At 39.5% G+C, this 15,085-nt stretch overlaps 2 protein-coding genes across 3 annotated transcripts in view; one reads left to right on the top strand and one right to left on the bottom strand.

The window, feature by feature from the left end:
• KCNAB1 (potassium voltage-gated channel subfamily A regulatory beta subunit 1) overlaps window positions 1-1,111 on the top strand; it is a gene marked incomplete at its 3' end in the record, with an annotated part of 148,654 nt that extends 147,543 nt beyond the window's left edge. For both annotated transcript variants that reach the window (XM_083364606.1, XM_083364605.1), the window contains 2 exons: window positions 478-566; window positions 1,022-1,111. In XM_083364606.1, coding sequence (XP_083220732.1) covers window positions 478-566; window positions 1,022-1,111 — 179 coding nt within the window. The remainder of the gene's footprint in view (window positions 1-477; window positions 567-1,021) is intronic.
• A 4,457-nt stretch (window positions 1,112-5,568) lies between these two features.
• Window positions 5,569-13,423, bottom strand: SSR3 (signal sequence receptor subunit 3). Its single transcript, XM_083364950.1, has 5 exons — window positions 13,166-13,423; window positions 10,822-10,948; window positions 9,073-9,171; window positions 8,076-8,207; window positions 5,569-5,997 (listed from the first exon to the last, which is right to left on the bottom strand). Exons 1-5 carry the CDS (start codon window positions 13,305-13,307, stop codon window positions 5,931-5,933), a joined length of 567 nt encoding a protein of 188 aa, XP_083221076.1. The 5' UTR covers window positions 13,308-13,423; the 3' UTR covers window positions 5,569-5,930.
• Window positions 13,424-15,085: the final 1,662 nt, after the last annotated feature.

The following is a 15,085-nucleotide window of genomic DNA, read 5'->3' as shown; positions in this document are numbered from 1 at the left end:
GGCAAGCTGTAAATAATATTCACAATTTATATTCATTCTTACAAAGAAAACCTTTCATATTTGAATTTTTTTATAATAGCAGTATAGTCCAAGTTTTGCAACTTACCAGAAACCTTTGACATTTAGATATTTGTGAAAGGTAATTAAAATTAATTAATTTTAATTAGTTAATTTTAATTTGATTAAAATGTATTTTCTTCAAAATTTCATTAAACATTTATTTTATGTACTGCTTTTGTTTTTCAAAATATTACTGAGTTAGTTCTTAATTAATATAATGAATTTTATGAACATTGAAATGATACGGAACTGACCTGTGGGAAAACTGAAATTTTGGAAGGCAGTTGAGAAGTGTTTCACTAAAATAATAATGGTGAAGGTAAAGGCCTCATAAAATTTCCGAGAACTAAGTTTGCCAATTTAATGTTATCTTTGCTGACTCCAAAATGCTTTATTATGTACTTCCCATGTTCCCAGCATGGTGTCTTCGTAATGAAGGTGTGAGTTCTGTTCTCCTTGGATCATCCAATGCTGCGCAATTGATAGAAAATCTGGGTGCCATACAGGCAAGTACAGAGGCTTTCTTTGGGATTAGTTGTTGTTGTTTCGTCACTAAGTTGTGTCTGACCCTTTGTGACCCCATGGACCATAGCACGCCAGGCCCCCCTTTTCTCCACTGCCTCCCAGAGTTTTCCCAAATTCATGTTAATTGAGTCGATGACACTATCTAACTACCTCATCCTCTGCCACCCCCTTCTCCTTTTACCTTCAATCTTTCTCAACATTCCAATGAGTCCTCTCTTCTCATTTAGTAGCCAAAGTATTTGAGCTTCAGATTCTTTTGGATTAAACAAAGCAAAAAAGAATGACCATTGTATGGAGATTAAAGGCATTACAGAATTCAATTTTTCTTGAGTTCCTTTGCAATTGGAACTCAATTGCAATTACAATTGTTGTAATCTATGTTTCAAAATCATAGAGCAACACTAGTTAAAGTACATGTGTGTTTCTTTGCCTACAGGTTCTTCCAAAGATGACATCTCACATTGTGAATGAAATTGATAATATTTTGGGGAACAAACCTTTCTGCAAAAAGGACTACAGATCCTAATGTACTGCATGATTAGTCTGGACTGCATGGCTAAACAACAGCTCTGTGCATAGTAGTATACTGAGTTGATACTATCCAGTTACAATAAAAAATACTCTGCAATTGTAATTTACTAGATCCTCCAAGGCAGTTATGTTCCACTAAAATTCAGTAACATAGCTGATCTGTCTAAACTAAATTGTCTTTACTGTTTTTAAAATATATCAAATCTTAAGAGTTTGGATAAAATTTTGACTGAGATCAATTTGACTCTAATGAAAGAATGAAAAAATATAGAAAAAAATGCAGAAACATTCAGTTAATTGGGGTTTGTGCAGGATTTTCCTAACAGATTCTAACCCCACTGAGTCTTATTTTTCTTTCTTCCTATTTATGCCGTGAAAATACAAAGAATCAAAGATTTCTAAGCCTTAGGTACTTGAAAATAAAAAGAAGGATGTATAGCTATATTTTTTCAATAAACAAAAAGCAAGACACAGTTGAAAGCTTAGACAATTTCAGGGATTTAGATTCTTCAAGCTATCTTAACTAAGTTCAAAGTTTTGCCATTTGCATTTTTAAATAGAATTGATTTCTAGATAAACTGTTTAGTTTGTCTTTGGGCTGAAAAAAGGGTTTACCGTTTAAAGACAAAAAATGAGTAATTAGAGATTGCTATCTATGTCTATCATCTAATTTTTAAAAAATGTATCTGTTCCAGCCAAACACTTATAAGCAAGATTCAGACTGTAAACCTGCAGGCAGGACTAACTTGTTTTTATCAATATTATATAAACCATTCTGGCATGCTGGGAACTTTGCTTGAAGCACATTGTAAGAATTCTTTAAGAAAGAATGCTTGGAATTGCTGTACAATCCCACTGAAATAACATAATTTTAACGTGATTTTGGCTGGATTGTAATGCATTGTTTTAAAAATGTCAGGTTACTTTCTGAAGTGTAAGTACTGAAAGTAAACAGGTACCATGGAGATTGCTGTAAGATGTTCACTGAAGAACACTTAGCCAGTGAAATTAAGAGAAAAATTATTGTTGCTACCGAAATGGAAATTGAAATGCTGTACTTAAAATGCTCTTTTATTAAAATCTTTTTTGGCAATGTCTAGGCAACTGTATAATAAATGTACATAGTGTGTAGAACTGTATAATTTTCTGATAGCCTTGTAGATGAAATCTTTAACAGAGTTCAATGAAGTCCTCAGATTTTTGTTTGCTCAGTTCCTTTCCTTCCATTTGTAAATTGCATCTGTGATTGTTATTATTGCAGCATTAGACTAACAGGAGCAAGTGCTTGGATTTTTCAATCATCCTGTCCATCTGAATATCAAAAATAGCCAAGTATTAAACCAGACCAATGAATGCCAGGGCTGCATTGTAGAATTTGGATGCAGATTCTGTGCGTGCATTTGTTGTTGCATATTAAAAGGCTGTATTTTTATTTGCACAGAATTATTCTGTTGCAGCCATGTGGCTAAAAGCCAACAAAAGCCAACAGAAATGAGGACACCATATGGTAAGAATCTGTACAAAAAAAGCCATGTGCATCAAGAGTCTCTGTTCTGCCACACTTGCCAGGCTTTATTTAGAGGTTTCCATGAAAGATACTTCAAATGGACAAAACCATGCAATTTTCTTGGCAATTGTAAGGAAACAAATGGTATAAAGTCTCTGGCCACAGCTTAGATTCCCATCTAGTCCTTCATTCAAGGACTCTTATCAATCTGGTTAAGCTTTTAAGTCCAAAATTAGCTGGTACTTTAAGGAAGGCAACTATTGTTCAGCCTTCGATACTGTGTAATTTCAAGCTCTTAACCATACTCGTATTTTTTCTTCTTCTGTATTTGGCTTTTGTTGGCTATAGATACTTGGATCTGTCCTTTTAACACCATGCAGAATGAACTCTACCAGGTATTTTCATTTCCTGCGCATTACATCCCAGAAAAAGGCAGTTTTCCCATAGGTTATGATAGTCTACATTGATAGCAAAGAATCCTTATTCTAACAGAATAAGTGCCATGCACTTAAGGGGTTTCTTAGGGTTTGCCTTTGACTAGAAAGTAACATTTTTCTATTCTGTGCAATATCAGGTTATTATAGGTTCTGATGGTGCAACCCTGTGCATTTTTAAAATAATTTAAAAGATCTAAAATCTTGCTAAATATTTATAGGGGTGCAATTTATGATTAAGATTTAAACTACTCCAGTGCTTTAAAATGTCGAGTATCAACTATGCATTACGTATTCCCTATTTCCTGCTATTGAACATTATTAATCTTATTTTAGGTTTCCTACCATAGAAATTGGCATATTTCTTTTTGCAATGGGGCTCTTAATTTAGACTAGTGATCTGTGTACTCCAGACCACGTTCATGGAAATCAAAGGCTTCCAGTTCCCCTTTGTATAAAATTATATGGTTTTGCACATTTATCCAATACACTTGTGTGGCCCAGATGTCAGTAATTTATTACATCTCTTTCCAACCTAGAACAGCATTGTCTGTTCACTTCAGTGGAAACAGTAAGCTCTAATGATGTTCTTTAACCAAGATGTATCAAGCTCCCGAAAAGACACTTCCATGATCCTTGTCTGAATTGGGGTAAGGAACACCTGCATATATTATTCTGAGGTTTCTAAGACACTATCTCTACATCCAGCATGTTCCTCTTGTTTGAAATTTCATATGGCAATCCTGTGAACAAAGCAACCTCCTGGGATTTTAAATAAATACACCCTTTTTAATGTTTCTATTTCCTTCAGTATTCTATGTAAATGAATTCAATTGCTGTATACTAGGAATTGCTTTCTACTTTAGCTTGGACACAATAAAGGCATTTTGTGCCCCAAATATATGACTGGATCTATTGATTTTTGAGCAGGAAAAGAAACATTCTAAGGATTAAGTGCGGTTTCAATGCTGTTTTTAGTTTTATTTTTTCCCCCATCCAGCAATAGCAATAGTACTTAGATTTATAAGCTGGCCCCATAATGCTTTACAGCACTCTCTGGGTGGTTTACAATGTTAGCATATTGCCTCCAACAATCTGGGTGCTCATTTTACCAACCTTGGAAGAATGGAAGGCTGAATCCATGTTGAGCCCATCAGGATCAAACTTCAGGCTGTGAGCAGAATTAGTCTGCAATACTGCATTCTAACCACGGCCATAACTGGGCTAAGAAAGTGTATGTTGCAAAATAAAGCCAAACTATTCCTCCAAGAGCCACAGGATGCTTATGTGTTTCTTTATAATAAGAAATGTATTGACTGGTACTTGAGGTAACTTAATACAAATTTGATTTGTGTTGTATTGGACTGAAGCAGGCAAAGATGCTTTGCACCCAGCATAGGCAACTTCTGCCATGTGTTACCATCTGAACTCTTCTTTACCTCAAGCCTGTATTGCTATTGTACAAACTCAGAAAAATATATGCCTTCTTTGAGGAGGAACAGAAATGATGCCCACTTTGGATTCGAATATTGCACATATGTAATGTTCAGATAAGGGACGCGGTGGCTCAGTGGGTTAGGATGCTGAGCTTGTCAATCAGATGGTCAGCAGTTTGGCGGGTCGAATCCTGAGTGCCGTGTAACAGAGTGAGCGCCTGTTACTTGTCCCAGCTTCTGCCATCCTAGCAGTTCGAAAGCACGTAAAAATGCAAGTAGAAAAATAGGGACCACTACGGTAACAGGGTTCCGTGTGCCTTTGGCGTCTAGTCATGCCGGCCACATGACCATGGAGATGTCCTCGGACAAGCGCTGGCTCTTCGGCCTTGAAACGGAGATGAGCATCGGCCCCGAGTCAGAAACGACTAGCACGCATGTGCGGGGGAACCTTTACCTTTACCTTAATACATGGTAAACAGCCTTATGCCTCTAGCAAACTATTATTTTTAGCAATTTCTACAAGTCTGAAGATTTAATATATTTTCATGCTACCTCAGTCAGTAGAATCGTGTCTTGCAAAAGCCAATGTATATAATATCAATGATAAATATCAATAAAATGTTTAATTTTTAGTAATAGTAATCATTGCAATCCCAATACAATCTCTCTTTCACTCTTCAATCCCCCCTACATAGAACCTCAAAAAAGCCAGATCTTAACAAGGTTTCAAAATGTTAAAAGTGAGGGTGGAGATCTTATTTCTGAGATAACTTACCCTGAAATAACTCACAGGAAGGTAGCTATGGTAGAAAATGCACAGTTCAAAGTCACCTCTTTGAGAAATGGGGAGGGGGGGTCGTTCTGGTGTCTCTTGAGTAGGCAGATTCAGCTTGGAGCAAAATTTGAGAATTAATCAGTTCCCAAACCATACAAGCAGAGTTGGAGACTGGGCCACAGTTGTCAAATAAAGCAGGCCCAAGCCTGGGCCCTTGAGGAGAAAGTGCCCAGGTTGTCAAATTTGGCACAACTCATTTAATAACTGGCTTGCTTAGCAATGGAAATTCTAGTACCAGAATTTAAGTCAAGAATTATCTTTATCACAAATTTACACATACAATCACTGTTTTCAGCAAAGCTTTTTTTAATAACAATGTAACAAAAAACGTCTAATCAAGAATTCCAGATCTAGCTGATGAAGTTCTCAAATGATACAACCGGATTCCTATGTCGACCCAAATGGTCAAAAATATTTTGAATAATATTGCAAGCCTAAATTAGAATGCCTCATCTTCATGGTATTGTAACAAAACTGCTCCCCATTCTCAACCCCTCTTTTACAAAAAAAAAAGAAAAAGACCAATGTACAGAAAATGGCACTTCCACCTTCTTCTGACTGGGCAAGACAGAGTTGAATTCATGTACTCAAACGAATTCTATCTACTTTGAGCCTGTAGATAACAAAGCAATCAGTCCAGATGAAACACTGATGGAGAGGATGTAATTTCTGAAAAAGCAGTCAAGGAAAATGTTAGTAAAATGAAAATATATATATACTGTATTCATTCCAGGATTTCTTACTGCAAATGTCTTACAAAAGAACTGTGCAACAAACAGCTCCCAAGTACACATAAATATATGAACACTACTAAAAGGTAAAGGTAAAGGTTCCCCCGCACATGCGTGCTAGTCGTTTCCGACTCTAGGGGCCGGTGCTCATCTCCGTTTCATAGCCGAAGAGCCAGCGCTTGTCCGAGGACGTCTCCGTGGTCATGTGGCCGGCATGACTAGACGCCAAAGGCGCACGGAACGCTGTTACCTTCCCACCGTAGTGGTCCCTATTTTTCTACTTGCATTTTTACATGCTTTCGAACTGCTAGGTGGGCAGAAGCTGGGACGAGTAACAGGCGCTCACTCTGCTACGCGGCACTCGGGATTCGACCCGCCAAACTGCCGACCTTCCGATCGACAAGTTCAGCGTCCTAACCCACTGAGCCACCGCGTCCCTTCATGAACACTACTATCTGATATCAAATGCAAAAAATCAAGGCACTTGGGAACAATCAACAGTTCCCTTTGGCAGTGAGATGGCACCTCATCAAATCACCCATGTAGGTCATTGAATCCAATCTTCTGCCCGGCATAGGAATCAAAATGAACACATTTTGTTGCCCAGTCTATGCTTTTAAAACTTCCAATGAAAGTCTGCCCACCACCCTTAGGGGTAATTAATTCTAGGACTCTTTCTGCAACTTAAAATCCACTATTCAATATTCTGCATTGCAGCCTGGAAGAAAACAGCACTTCACTTTCCTCTAAGTGACTATGTGACATCGTCTCCAAGTTCTAAGTTCCCAACTCTGGTTCAATACAGAATGTTTTGAATTCAAAAGTAAATTGATCAGGAAATTTAAGTTATGTAAAGAGAACCCAGTAGAGCATCCCATCCAAGTTCTATGTGGCTCCCTTTCATTTAAAGACTACAATTACACTTTTTCCTCATTGCATTTGCTAAAGGCACCCAGTTCCCTTGCTCTTTCTTCATAGGGCTTAGATTCTAGTTCCTTGATCACTTTCAATGATCTATTATGAATCCTTAAATTCAGAACTCACAATACCCAAGGTGCAGTTTAACCAAAGCGAAAAGAAAGGAATGGTTACTTCTTGTGTCTGGGAAATTATAATCCTACTGATGTAGCTTAACATTACATTACACTACATTAATTTGTTTTACTTGTATGCCATCCATCTCACCTAGTGGTGATTTTTTGAAGCCAAACCACACTGTTTAGCCATATTAACCTGAAATCCATTATCACTCTCTAGACCAGGGGTGTCAAACTGCCAGCCCCGCGGGCCAGATACATCATAGCAAAACCACACCCACCCTATTGCTGGCACTGGAAAAAAAGTCACAATATGTCACGACACGTCACGTTGTGAGTTTGACACCCCTGCTCTAGATTAATGCTTTCACATCTACTACTATCAAACCAAGAACCCCTTCCTATACCTATCCTTTTATTTTAGTCTCCTCGCTGAAGAATTTAGTACTTGATATCGTTAAATTCCATTATTTTACTTTTAGCCAATTGCTTTAACCTACCAGGATCATTTTGAATACTGTTTAGAGTAATAACTATCAAAGCCAATTCTGTTCATTTGTAGATTTCAGTAAACATTCCTTCCAATTCCTCTTTTCACTTAATTGATGCTGGCTATAAAAAAACAAAAAAGCTGCAAATAAATAAATAAATCATAAGTTTGGTAACAACTTACATCTGTAATGGGGAGAATTAGAAGTGATGCTTTTAATTCTAACCAAGTAATACTTCAATGCTCTCTGCATATGTTTTTCTTATTTACAATTTAAAGAGCTACACAACTGAAAAAATTGCTTTGGCCAGCGAGACTGACTCTGTAGGTCACATTGGAGACCTACAGAGATTTTTCTTTTGCCTTTTTGATAAGAGTGAATCTTAGTACGGTAATTACAACTTACTCCTTCCCATATCTGAATTATATATATTACTAGTTCGAAACCCTTTATTTCTACAAATAACTTAAAAAGCTAAAAGAGGATACACGGTGGGGTTGAAGTTCTTCAACAGAAAAAAGGAAGCAACAATTATCAGAACGAGGAAAAGGGTATTATTGTAAAAGATAGAGAAAGTTGTTGCTTCATAGTCTGCCACTTCATTCTTCTTCCACAAAATTCTGCAAAGGCAAAAAAATGTTTATTTTGATATACACAGTAGCACTTTGTCACTGACAAAACCATTTTTCCCATTTGCAGTATTTCTAAAAAAATATATTTTCATTATGTACTGTATTGATTTTTCCGTGGATTTTAAGATTCTAAAACTGATTACTACAAAACTATTTCTCCAAATATGACAAAAATGCAATTTCTCCTACTACATTGTGTTTATCACCAGCAGACTGATGAAAGTTGACAAGCATCAGAGACCATTTTTCAAATCAGGTCTTAAGAGGATTTGGTTTCTTGCCAACAAAGTCCATGGCCATCTTTCAAACAAGCATGTAATAGTTTTTAGAAGTAATCTGTAGCTTATTTTTGAAAGATAGTAATTTTTGAAGTGTCAATGAATAACAAAAAATGAAGAAAACTAAGCCTTTTTAAAAATATATTTTAAAAATCATTTCTAATGCACATTATATAAAATGGTGAATGACAAATACCAGATTAAAAACTACTAAGAAACACCTTTAAGACAATAACAGATTTAAGGGACCGTTAGTGAATTAGTCCATACTTACTGCTTCATAAAAAAAAATCAGCAAAGCAGTTTTCTCATGTGTTTTGCAGTTTAAAAATGCCCATTCATTAACAGATGCCTATTTTTAACAGGCATCCCTTCACTTCCACTGTTTCAATAAGGAGCCTCAAATTAGCAAGCACAAAGTTTGCAACTCCAAATCAAGTATGCTACAGAATGGTGAGAATCAGCAAGTTGACCCCCCCCCCCAAAACCTCCAGCTGTAGAACACTATTTGAGAGTAAGGGAATCCAGTTACTGAGTAAGTAACATTGTATGATTGGATAATGGCAGAACATCACCTCTCGTCCTTCTCCTTTCGTGACATCTTCCTATTATCTGCTTCGGAAAGCTTGCGGGTCACTTCTTTGGAAACAGCATCTTCTCGCTTCTGGGCCACCCTAAAAAAAGGAAAGCATTGACATCCCACCTTTTTATTAAAGCAATCAAATAATGTAATTATCAATTTCATACTACAGGGTTTGGATGCTTACAGCGCCCCGCCCAGGCAACCATGATCACTCGCAGTCCATATGGCCAAAGTTCAAGGTATAATCCACTATCCTTTTTTTCCCACCACGGTAGCTGTTTCCATCCCCCCTCCCCCTCCTTAGGCCAAAGAACGTCTGTTATAACCATGTGACTAGACATTTCCCTATGGTCCTTGGAGACCAAACCACTTTTGAAAATACTTCCTGTGGCCTTCTCTGTACAACAACAAAATGATCTCCATGGGTGAACATGATGATGAACATGGGAGTCAGTTGGATCTAATGATTAAGGTATGAGTCTAGAAACTGGGAGACTGTGAGTTCTAGTCCTGCCTTTGACATGAATGCCAACTAAGTGACTTTGGTCTAGTCAACCTCTCTCAGCCCAGTTCACCTCATAGCGTTGTTGTTGTAGGGAAAATAGGAGGCTGAAGAAATATTAGCTATGTTTGGTGCCTTGTGTTATTTATAAAAATAATAAAGGCAGGATAAAAATAAAAAAAATAAAATTCCATGGGCACAAAGTCGTCATATTAAAGTGAAAGTCTCAGCATTCATTAAAAGAACAATCAATCGATCAGTTCTGTTTCACACAGATCCACACAGGGATCGTAAAAAAAAAAGTAACAAAAGCATATGTAAACTAATAGTAAACAATTGCTGGAAACATTCAACTTTAGTGGGTTCCATCAAACATATTTAAATCAAAAGTAGATGCATTTTAATACAAAATTAAAAATGAAGGAAATTATTCTTGCTGACTATTAGTGATGTGCATTTTCCAGGAAACCTTAAGAGAAAATATTAAGGTAAGAGCTATAGAAAATGTTCATTCTTCATTTTAAAAAAAACATTTGATCAGTGGTATATTCATTTCTGTTACTTAGGGACAATCATATGAAATATTTCAGTTATTCAAGTTTCAGTTTCGAAAGCACATCAAACACTGTGATTGCTATTGAAATGCATTAATAATATGCAAAACATATTTATGGGAAATTAAATACTGTAAAACTTCGCAATCTGTGATTAGCAGCTTTAGAAACTTCCAAATGCAAGGCAAAATAATTATAACTAAATATGCCATAGCGATTTGAAATGAGTAGAACAGAATAGAACAGAATAGAATAACAGAGTTGGAAGGGGCCTTGGAGGTCTTCTAGTCCAACCCCCTGCTCAGGCAGGAAACCCTACACCATTTCAGACAAATGGCTATCCAATCTCTTCTTAAAAACTTCCAGTGTTGGAGCATTTACAACTTCTGGAGGCAAGTTGTTCCACTGATTAATTGTTCTGTCAGGAAATTTCTCCTTAGTTCCAGATTGCTTCTCTCCTTGATTAGTTTCCATCCATTGCTTCTTGTCCTGCATTCTGCTGCTTTGGAGAATAGTCTGACACCCCACCCCCCTCACCTCTTCTTTAGTTAGTGGAACATTGCTATCACGCCACCTCTAGTCCTTTTTTCTTTTTCAAAAATGGTTTTTAATAATTCATCTGGGGAAAACTGAAAGAATATTTTGCAGTTTAGTACATTTTTATAGCAACAGTTTTACTACCTACTTGTGCTTAAGAACAAACTTCACATTCTTGTAAGCAAAAGCAACCAAATAGGTGCTGACAAGGGTCATTACAGTGTAGAGGACTGCAGACTGAAAGAGGTCCATGTGCCAGATTCGCCAGTAAAGCCCTAAGGTAAAAAAGTTTTAAAGATAGTTATGATTTGATTATTAGCCTGCACAACACATCTTGGTTGACTTGCTATAATAAAACAGATATAAGTAGTCCTTGTTTGGCAACCACAATGGGGACTGGCAACTTGGTCATCAAGCTAAGTAAAACCACAAATCTGCCTCATGATCTTACTTCAGCGTTCCTTTGCTTTTTGGACCTGAGAAGGTCATAAATGCAAGGACTAGTCATGAAGATTTGTTTGTTTAATAAATACCATCTCACACAATTTCAGTTAGTCCTATAGGTAGTCCTCAACTTACAAACCATTCTTTTAGCGATAGTTTAGTTACAACAGCACTGAAAAAAGCAACAGGCAACTATGTGAGCAAAATTCGTGAACTTGGCAAACAGCATGCATTTATGATGGCTACAGCATCCCAAAGGCATGTGATCGCCATGCGCAACCATCCCAGCCAGCATCTGATGAGCAAAGTCAATGGGGGAACTTGTATTTGCCTAACCATCATGTAATTCATTTAACAAATGCAGTGATTCATTTAACAACTACGGCAAAATAATATTGTAAAATCAGGTACAACTCACTTTAACCACCACCTTGCTTAGCAACAGAAAATTCTGGTCACAATTGCAGTTGTTGAGGGCTACCTGCACTACCTCCAAAACCAGTACTTCAGACTGACTTGGTAAAAACATCACCAATAAGTAAAAACACACAATTTGCCTGAATATATCTTTATGAATGATGCACAAAGGAAGATAAAGGCATTCTTAAATTCAGCTTAAGAATTCAGCACTGTTTTCCTGGCAGTCATTTGCCACTATTTTTGTCTTCTAAATACAGGTAGGCCTCGATTTACAACTGTTCGTTTAGTGACCGTTCAAAGTTACAACGGCACTGGAAAATGTGACTTATGACCATTTTTCACTGTTATGACCTTTGCAACATCCCCATGATCATGTGATCAAAAATCAGATGCTTGGCAACTGGTTCAGTTATGGTTGCAGGGTCATGTGATCAGCTTTCGCAACCTTCTCACAAGCAAAGTCAATGGGAGAGCCAGATTCACTTAACAACTGGGTTACTAATTTATCAACTGCAGTGATTCACTTAACAACTGCATCAAGAAAGGTTGTGAAAATAGAAGAAAACTCACTTAACAAATGTCTCACTCAACAGAAATTTTGGGCTTAACTGTGGTAGGATAATAACGCTATATCCTACAAAGTATTTCCACTAGCCCAGAGGTCCCCAACCTTTTGGGCACCAGGGACCGTTTCCGTGGGGAGAGGTTTTTCCGTGGCCCAGAGGGTGCGTGGTTTTGTGTGCTGCCTGCATCTCGCAGATGGGGATTTGCTTGTTTGGGCGGCCCAGTTGCTGGCATGCCTTGGACCAGTACCGGTTTACAAACCGGGGGATAGGGACCCCTGTATTAGGCTACCTTTAATTCTAAAGCAAAGGTGCTAGGATTGAAATTCTAAAGCAATATTCCAGCCAATGCAGTCTAATTTTCTGACCCTTCATTATTAATATCTGAGGAGGAGGTGCCAGAAAGCACCTAAAACAAGAAAGGTGCAAGTTTCCCTTAGTCCAGGGGTAGGCAACCTCGGCTCTTTTATGACTCGTGGACTTCAACTCCCAGAATTCCTGAGCCAGCTGGCTCAGGAATTCTGGGAGTTGAAGTCCACGAGTCATAAAAGAGCCGAGGTTGCCTACCCCTGCCTTAGTCGTTTCGTTGGAGGGGGAGGGCTTTTTCTCCCCGTTCATTCTGCCTAGAAATGTTGAGCTGGAGCTCTCACACCCGCAGAGACCAACTTGGGGCCAGCTGTGCTAAGGAAGATTTCCCCCAGGCGAGGCTCTTCTGGCTTTCCCAGATGTGGGACAGGCAGAACTGGCACAGGGTGCAGTCGTCTTCAGGTCGCCCACAAGAGGCATCACTTCTCCCATCGAACGTCTGCTTGTTGGCGGCTGGCAGGCGAGGCTGGCTAGCCCAGGGGTCGGCAACCTCGGCTCTTTTATGACTCGTGGACTTCAACTCCCAGAATTCCTGAGCCAGCTATGCTGGCTCAGGAATTCTGGGAGTTGAAGTCCACGAGTCATAAAAGAGCCGAGGTTGCCGACCCCTGGGCTAGCCTCACCAGGAAGAAAGAAAGGGGGAGGAAAGGGAAGGGGGGGGGAAAGACCCAGCGCCGTCGGTTTTTCCCCTCCACTCACATATCGGGATAGCCGAGACAATGAAGGCGTTGCCGAAGAACAGCGCCGAGGACTTGGCCGAAAGGTTGCGGCTGAAATCTTGCAGGAGCAGCTCCTCTTCCGACTGCTGCCGAGCCCCGCCGCTACCGCCCTTGGGAGCCATCGCCGCCGCCGCTGCTCTCCTTCCCAAACCGAACCCAAAGACAGAACGGTGCTGACCCCCCACGCGGCCACCGTACTTGCCAACAAGCGGACACGCCGCACAGAACGAGGAGGCGGGGCTTCTTCCGGTTGGCAGCCGCCCGCCGGAGAGTACTTCCGAGGTCACGCCTGGTTGGCGGGTAGTTCTGTAGTCTTTTTTTTTATATATATAGGCATTCCCCACCACCACCACCCCTCCTTAAAACGTGCCATATATATATATATATATATATATATATATAAATCCTCTGTCTCGGGAGAATAGGGATGGAGATACATGGAAGAACCCCTTTGGCCAAGTTAATAAAACTTCCGGGTCCTCAGATCTTTGCTGACGTGTCTTAGGATTCCGTTGTGGGGAGGGGCCTGTGAAGGGAACTGTCGGGAGGCGGAAGCGCGGAAGCGCGGCGCGGATGTGGCAAGGTGCCGGGTCGAATCCCGACCTGAGTCGCCGCCACTGCCACGTGGGAATAGCCGCGAGTTTTCCGTGGTCCTTGCGTTACCCCCCCCCGCCCCCAGGTTGTTTAGCATAGAGCAGGGGTCGGCAACCTAGGCTCTTTTATGACTCGTGGACTTCAACTCCCAGAATTCCTGAGCCAGCTATGCTGGCTCAGGAATTCTGGGAGTTGAAGTCCACGAGTCATAAAAGAGCCTAGGTTGCCGACCCCTGGCATAGAGGATTGCAGCCTTCTGGAGTCCCTTGGTTGTAGAGCTAAAACCCCTCTGTGCCTGGCGCTGAGATGCGGGAAGGAAGGGAATGATTCAGGAAAGTATTTCTGAAGAGGTACTGCCCAAGGTTTGAAAACGGTTGCTCGGTTTTGGAACCGGGCGGGAGGGGAATTGGCAATAAAAGACTTCCCCCGCCCCAGAACAAGCGCACTTCCAAGAAATTATTTATTTATTGTAATTATATCTTCCTCCTCTCCTTTCAGGAGTTCAATGGGGCTCACACAAAAACTCCCTTCTCTTATGTCTCCCCAAAAGCACAGTACAAAGCTGTGTGAGGTACGTTGGTGTCGAGTAATTTGCTTATCTGAATATGTCTATGGAGATTCCTAGGCATCCAGGTCATAGCTTATTATCCGAATACTTTTTTAAAAATTGTGTCAATGGTGCCCTTCGAATACACAGTATTTTTAAAAGCTATTAAGGAGAGTGTTGTCTTTGGCCTCTAATGCAAGAGTACACTCAGGAAGTTCTCCCTTTCCATGAAAATGGTTCTCTCATTTGATGTTTTGTTTAAAAGGAGTTATTAGAAGTTATTATTGGAGTTACTTATGGGCGGGTCACGTGTGTGTGTGTGTGTGTGTGTGTGTGTGTGTGAGAGAGAGAGAGAGAGAGAGAGAGAGAGAGAGAGAATCTCGATTTAGTAAGTGAAGATTGGGTTTTACTACTGTCAGTCAAAAATGGTAACCTTAGGATACCTAATTTCAGTTAATACTCCAGCTTTTAGTAGGGAGGACTGAAGGAAAAAGGATATTTTTTGTATAGCTTTTATTAACCCTAACCCTGTTATTGTTTGTTAAATACATAAACCCAGACATTACGCTGTTTGCTAAATATTGAGAATGTTATTTGGAAAAACCCTAACCTTAACCCAAATCCCAACCCCGACCCCACCTTATTCTTTACCCTATAAAAACTAAGGAAAAAGGCTTTTTGAGATGTGGTGGAAGGAAGGGGCAGAGAGAGTCCTAGCCTTAGGAAAATTCACACAAGAGATACATTTTCTTTGTCCAG

This window comes from Vipera ursinii (genome assembly GCF_947247035.1).
Source record: "Vipera ursinii genome assembly, chromosome: 5".
In the NCBI taxonomy this organism is placed as follows: domain Eukaryota; kingdom Metazoa; phylum Chordata; class Lepidosauria; order Squamata; family Viperidae; genus Vipera; species Vipera ursinii.
This window is presented reverse-complemented; position numbering and strand designations above follow the sequence as displayed.

Bases quoted from the DNA above. Each gene is read 5' to 3' on its own strand.
- SSR3 (XM_083364950.1), bottom strand. From the start codon at position 13,307: ATGGCTCCCAAGGGCGGTAGCGGCGGGGCTCGGCAGCAGTCGGAAGAG. The intron at 8,208-9,072 runs GTGATGTTCTGC...TTGCCTTTGCAG, and splicing joins CGAAAGGAGAAGGACGAGAG to AATTTTGTGGAAGAAGAATG. The intron at 5,998-8,075 runs GTATCCTCTTTT...CTGCTTTTTCAG, and splicing joins AAGAACTTCAACCCCACCGT to AAATTACATCCTCTCCATCA.